Raw genomic sequence first — 7,289 nt, 5'->3', positions numbered from 1 at the left:
TTGTAACAATTTGCAGCAATAAACAATTACCAATTTGAAATCAATAATATTTATTTAACTTACCTTTAATATGAATCCTCTGGAATAGAAAGTTTTTTTTTTATATATAAAATTTAATTTGCAGCAAGCTCACCGTTGGTAATTAGATTACTTAAAACTTTACCCTAAAAACAAAAATCTTCTAGCTTAAATAATAGTAAATAAATTACTTAACACAAATTATGAGTCAAGTATTTATGCTGCATGTACTTTTTATTAAGTCACTGTACAAAACTTCTATATCACATCACTGTACAGACATAAAATAACTTTTTACAAATTTTTGTACAGGATGACTTGTACAGATGACAGCCAGCTGAATGAAAACCCAGAAGAGAAGATAGAAATTGTAAAACCCTACAGTAGTTTAATGCAATGGCAATAAAAATAATAAACAGCAATAGAGAATGATCTTAAAGATTCTTGGTGAGGTATTTAAGAGATTTTGACAAAATAATTCATAATTAAAAATGCAATAAAATAATCGTGAAATATTAAAACCAACTGTTTACAAAAATTAATTTAAAAGATTTAGGATAGATTTAATTACAATGATTTTTTTAAAATAATAATTTAATGGATTAAAATCATTAGGTCTCTTAAAATAATAATGACATAAATTAAAAAAAATATGGTTTTTAAAAAATTATAATCATTTTACTGACTTGACAAATTTTTTTTTAGATTTCAATAAAAATTATAATTTTAATGACTTAGTAAATCTCAAGATTAAATTTTTTTAAAAAATAAAATCTTTTTTAATGACTTAATAAATCTTTAAGATTTCATTTTTTAAAGAAAATCATTTAAATGACTTAATAAATCTTAAAGATTTCATTTAAAAAATCATTTTAAAGACTTAATAAATCTTGATTTCATTTTAAAAAAATCATTTTTAAAGACTTAATAAATCTAAAAGATTTCATTTTTTAAAAAAAAAACAATCTTTAAAAAAATAATAATAATCATCTGATCTTATAAAACTTGTTGATCAACAAACTGTGTACACAACATCTTAATAATAAATGACATCGTAAAAATGCTAATTCTTCTTGGATGTTTTTTTTAATATATATATATATTTAAAATTGTACTGTAAATATTCAACAATTAAATATATTACAATGCCTTTAAAAATAGGACTTAGTAAAATTTTTTTACCATCCAAGAAGATAATGAGTAGTGGCACATCGAAAATCATTCATTATTAAGAGGGCGTATACACACTCATGCATAATAGGATAAAAATACATAATTTAAATGACATAAATTATAATCAATTTTGATAAATGTGCAATAGCTAGCTATTGGACTCAAGAGTCGTAATAAACCATAATAAGCTATAACTACATATTTAACAAAAAGAACATTAGGAATTTTTTTTTCTCTTTACATAATATGACATATAATATTTGTGCAGCATGTCATATCAATTTATTAGGAAGACTAGCAGAAATATTTTATACCGAGAAAGCATAAAATTGATAATAATAACCGGGTTCATGCAAATAATTTTTTTTTTTACAAATTTTACTAATTAGGAAATAAAGTCTTAAATGAAACTAATGAACAATGAATTAAAATACATTGTCGCTCAACAACAAATAATAATGACAGCGAAGAATAAGATTTAAACATTATGGATAAAGCATATAAGTGAGGAGAGAAGGAAAAAAAAAATTAAAAATGGCCTGATTTGACATTTAAATTTCTTTATACAAATAAGCTCAACTCCTTAACATCACACAGAGAGCTTTTGTATTTTTATTTTTGATGCAGGTAGGTGGGCATGTATTGATCACAGAAATTGCTTTATAACATCACGCCATTTTCTCACTACTGTAGTTCTAAAATAGTCCAAAATATAAAATTTCGGACGGTAATAATTAAAAAAAAATAAACAAAAAACAAGTCAATTCTAGTCCTTTTCTAGGTAACCATGGAGTTGGCGGTCGATATAATGCAGAGGGTAAACTTTAGTAATTTACGGTAAGCCAACGGTAAATTTATGGAATCATTAATATGACCGGTGGTCCCGAAAAAAACAAAAAATTCCCCATTTAAAAAAAAATCTGAAAAATACACAAATAATGAAATCTACTTACAACAATGATTGCTTGCAATATTTAAATTTTAAGATATATAATACATGAATAATATTTTTACCTTTTTTTTTAATCCATTTTTTTTTTAAATACTCCAAATAAAGTAGAGGAAAAATAAAAATAAGATCACATTTTTTTGCATTCGCAGAGAGAACGCCTAGTATTTTGGCTGGAGATATACGTGTGGACATTTAAAACCCATTTTTTTTAATAATTTTTTTTTTTTCATTTTTTAATATTCGGAATTTTAAAAAAAATTCCGATTCTCCATTTTTTTTTAAAAAAAAAACTATTTTTTAGCCTGAGACGTAAGCTGCGAATTGTTCCATGCCACGATTACGGGAATCTGACACGAAACTATCCCAATAGTTGGTTCCACGAGCACTTTCCTTACAACCAGGGTACCTCATTGAGATCGGAGAGTACTGATGGTCGGTACTAGGGCTGTACTGGTTGTTGTACCTGGTGACATCAGGAGAGAACTGGTTCTTTGTTCCGTCGTACAGTACACATATGCTTCCGTTCTCACCAATTCTATAGGAAACTTCCAGAGGATCAATCCACATCGTAAGCTCGTTAGGTAGTAGCTTACGTAGGTCGGCTTCGTTAAAACCACACACGTCACCAGCTTTTGCGATTAGAGGGTCCATTTTGTGATTAATCCGAAGACAACGATATCCTGAGCCTTTGCACGGTTTTTCTGGGAACCAATGATGTTGATAATGGTGCCTGAGTAGATCTTCAAGAGTTCTACGAAACATTTCCACTCGCGCGATTTTGATGTGGCGATTTTCCAATCGCAGGAGATTTGCTAGGAAAGTCGATGCACTTTCGATTTCCATTTTTGAAATTGGTTAAAAGTCAAAAAATCACTATAATATAAACCACTCCACAGTTGCAGATTCTGGGAATCCGTGATTTGAAATGTGTTTGACTAGGCCGATTAATTTAATAATAATAAATCAAATATGGCGTCGAGTTGTATTTTTTTGATGTGGCACTTTTTGACTATGATGAATTTTGGTCGATGGGAATTAAAATAAAAATCCTAGAGATGTTTGGATACAAAAAGCTATGTTATCACAGAATTTGTCCACAGATGTTAAAAACACACTCCGGATGTTAAACCTTTTTCAGCTAGGGGACTGCTTGCCCCGCTTTCGAACTACTCCACAATGCGACTTGTTCAAACGAACGCTTGGTTGACAACTAACTTTATATTCAAGATTCGTTTGGCTCCTATCACGAAATTCAACGACGTCAACAAGAGCGTGACGTCAGATGATGGCCAATAGGAGAACGAGGCTACGCTACCCTTATCCCTCCAACTGACGCTGATTGGTTGGGGAGAGAAAAATACATTAGTGGTGTGACTGCTACAACTGTGCAATGATCTGTATAGATCAGCTGTGTAACTAAAAGGTTTGTTTAGGTACCGAGAGCGGTTGAAACTGGTTCTCGCTTTTTCATTTCTCGCGGAATCTCAATTAAAAATAATAATCATATATACTGGTGGAAAGGTTATTTCCGTTTATATTTTTTGTGCGATCATCTGGAATTACGAATGGATTTAATAACAAAACGGAAGCCCTTTTTTATTTTAATTTTTTTTTTTAATTAACGGAAATGTAATACCTAGGAAATACAATATGTTTCAATTCGTCAGGTCATATTTGGATTGTACTATTTATGTTTTCCTGAATTTTGGGGTAAATTTAAAAACAAAATACAAATTAAATATTTTATTCATTTATATGTTTTTATGAAAAAATTGATTAATCAACCCAGGAAATATATTTTTTTAAAAAATATTAAATAATTTAAGTTGTTATTTTTATGCTACATTAATTCTAGATTTATCTAAGTATTTTGAATATTCTTTAATGTAATAATATTTAAGTCTAGATTATAATTTATTGATATCTTTTACTAATTCTATTAAATTTAATTAATATAAAATAAATATTATTAACTGATTTTTTTTATTATCGGAGTTGGAATCTAAAAATCATACAAATATATTAGTATTATTTTAATTAAAAATTAACTGAATTATTTTTTATTTTAGTTATTACATTTTTTAGTTGCAAAACTAATGTTATAATTTATTTTTAATTAATGTATCTTGAAAAATAATTTTCTTCTGAATTTCGAGAGAAAAATATTGTTTTCTTTTGGTTTGAAATGAGGTCATTCACATTGCTCTCCCCTGGTCAACGAGGGGATTAACTGCTCTCCAGGGGTCATAGAGAGGTGGAGAGCGACTGGTCAGTGCAACAAAAGGACTATTTGTCAGGTCAGTCCACAGTTCCGCAAAACAAATTAGAGCGCATCTTTCATCTGGCTTCTTCCTGTTAAGTTTATTTAACGAATTAATAAATTAAGGACATTAGCCCAATTAGAATTTTTTAATATGATATTGGAACATTTTGAAATTTGTTTATTTCTAATTCGATTTGAGAATTATTTTTTCTTTCTTCTGATAGTTTGCGAAATCTAAATGGAGAAATAAATATTTTTTAATGACATATTCATAATATGCCACAGAATTTTCTGAATGCATTTGCTTTGAAAATGTTATTCTAAATTAAAATTGATTGTTAATAATAAAGTATGATCTTATGATTTAAAATTAAAACGTTGTGTTTCGTTGAGTTATGGCAAAAAAGTGCCAGCTGACTCATTTATTTAAAATTATTTATTTTTATTTATTTAATTATTATATTTAAAACATTTATTCTATATTTATCATTGGAACTGAAACTGATTCTTGAAAGATTGATACAAAAGATATTGATATTTAAAAGATTATTTATAAATAAGTTACTTATTAATTGTTAGCGTTAATTTTTGCTTTTAAATAAATTAAAAATGTATTTGAATATGGATTATTTAACAATAATAATTACTCTAAAGAGTTTAACAGTATCTTTTTTTCAAAATCGTTATAATTATTGTATCAGTTTTTATATGTCGTTAAAGTAAGTTATTTTAAAAGACTTAATTCTTATTTGCTTAAACAAAGTCATTTTGGGGTTATTATTTATTTTTATTAATATCAAATAAAGAAATATTAAATTTGTTTTTAATAGCTGTATTCTTTTTATTTTAACTTAACATTACGTTACTACTAACTTAACATAAACGATAACATTACGTTAATTACACAAAACATTTATGCAAATATTGAATGAAAACTAATACCTCGTGCTGTTTGCTATACATACTTACGTCTATATCTGTAAAAAAAATACTATATTTCTGCTTTAAAAATCACATAAGAATATAGCATAAGGTTAATAAAATGAAATATTTATGCTAATCGTTAGAAAACTTTAACCTAATGCTTATTAAACAATATATTTACGCTAGTGTTTGATAAAAATATTTCACAAGTATTTATCATATACTTTTATAGTAGTATGCTTTTTACTTTAACATTACATAAATAGCATAACGTTTATTACAAAAAATATGAAAACTATACATTTACACTTAACTGCACAAAATGTTTTTGTTAATATCGGTTTGAAAAAATAGAATTACGAAATTATTCGTAATAATTGTAATATTAAAAAAATTTCCATTGTTGCATACTTTTTACTTTAATATCACATAAATAACATGTTAATTACAGGAAAAATTTATGTTAATATCGATTTACTTCTGCATCTGTTAAAAAAATATTTCGAAATTGTTCATTATAACACTCAAGATTTTGTTTATAGTTGTATGAATTGTACATAAATCTCACAGACATAAAGTTATTAAATTTACATAAAATTATTAAGTTAAAATTGATGAAAAAAATAAAGCCTTACGCTTATTGCGCAATATATTTACGATGGCGTCTGTTTAAAAAAAAATATTAGTTTGTTTAATAACTGTGATGCAATATCTATAAAGTTTTTCGCCTGTTAAATAAACTATGATTATAACAAAGCCATATTGGGCTAATTTCTTTTTTCGACGATGATAGTTCCAGATATCTCTATCTTTCTTGTTTACTTAAATAAGTTATCAGAGCACTATCGAGGTCGCAGTTAAAATTAATTCACTTCGCATACATATTGGTGGAATCGTCTGTTGCTAGGGCTCTGCCTCCATTTATGCAGTTTCATCTGAAAACATCTGCTGATGGAAAACTAATTTCTTGCTGTTGTTGAAAAAATAATATCGTTCTTATAGCTTTTATTTCAAAATTTTGTTTTGAATAGCAGTTGATAATTACGGAATGCTATACAAATGCTGAGAAAAATTACTTAATAATTAATTTATCTATAATCGTTTTCTTAAACAAAATCGTTTTCTCAAAGTACATTATTTTCTTAAATAAAATTTGCTAAAACGATTTTAAAATGAGTTGAATGTAAGTTATTTAAAATTCGTTCCTTGAAGAATTTCGTTTGTATTTATTTAATTAAAGATTTATTTTATTTGAGGATAACCAGTTCTAAAGAACAATAAAACCTTATTATAATTTCGACTTAGGTAATGAATAATTTGAGGTAAAGAATTTGATTCTTTGATCCATTTAATTTTTCGAATTGAATTGTTTTGCAAAATAATTTTTAAAGATTCGTATGTTCTCATCGTTTAGAAGGCAAATCATTTCAAAAAATATTAAAACCGAAAAGACATACAACCTAATATGAAGTTTATACTTATAACATAACATTTATAGATAAGTTCATGCATTTATGTACTAATATGATATAATTAAACTACTAATAATAGAATATTGTATACATTTAAGTGAAACATATTTAACAGAAATTAACGTTAGAAAACGCAAAAATAATATAAATGTGTTAACTTGTAATTCTTTTTAAAAAAATTTGTTTCATTTTTTTTAAAGATTTAACGATTATTTTTATCGATTTAAAAAAATATAGTTAAACCTATAAGGACTAACAGCTTTTACATAAGACTTATACTTAAATTTTGTAAGGCGACTTTATTTACGTATTATAATAAAGCGTAATTATGTATATTTTGGTGAAACATATATTTAACAGGAACGTAGCATATATAAAATGATTTAGTTATGTATAGCTTCTTCGATGTTGTATACAGCCATCATTCAACGAAACGAAATACATCTCTGCTGTGGAAGTGAAGACGCTGTCTGCAATTAGCATAAAT

The 7,289-nt window shown here is 26.3% G+C and overlaps 1 protein-coding gene across 1 annotated transcript; it reads right to left on the bottom strand.

The window, feature by feature from the left end:
* Positions 1 to 233: 233 nt before the first annotated feature.
* On the bottom strand, positions 234 to 3,556 carry LOC107443778 (protein BTG2). Its single transcript, XM_016057748.4, has one exon. The coding sequence runs from the start codon at positions 2,984 to 2,986 to the stop codon at positions 2,441 to 2,443; it is 546 nt and encodes a 181-aa protein (XP_015913234.2). The 5' UTR covers positions 2,987 to 3,556; the 3' UTR covers positions 234 to 2,440.
* Positions 3,557 to 7,289: the final 3,733 nt, after the last annotated feature.

Source organism: Parasteatoda tepidariorum, chromosome 5, assembly GCF_982258835.1.
Source record: "Parasteatoda tepidariorum strain Cologne lab strain chromosome 5, Ptep-v5.0, whole genome shotgun sequence".
Taxonomy (NCBI): Eukaryota; Metazoa; Arthropoda; class Arachnida; order Araneae; family Theridiidae; genus Parasteatoda; species Parasteatoda tepidariorum.
The sequence above is the reverse complement of the archived record's forward strand: the minus strand, read 5'-3'. Positions and strand labels throughout refer to the sequence as shown.

What these genes read in the sequence shown, in the direction of transcription:
- LOC107443778 (XM_016057748.4), bottom strand. Translation starts at nt 2,986, where the DNA reads ATGGAAATCGAAAGTGCATCGACTTTCCTAGCAAATCTCCTGCGATTG.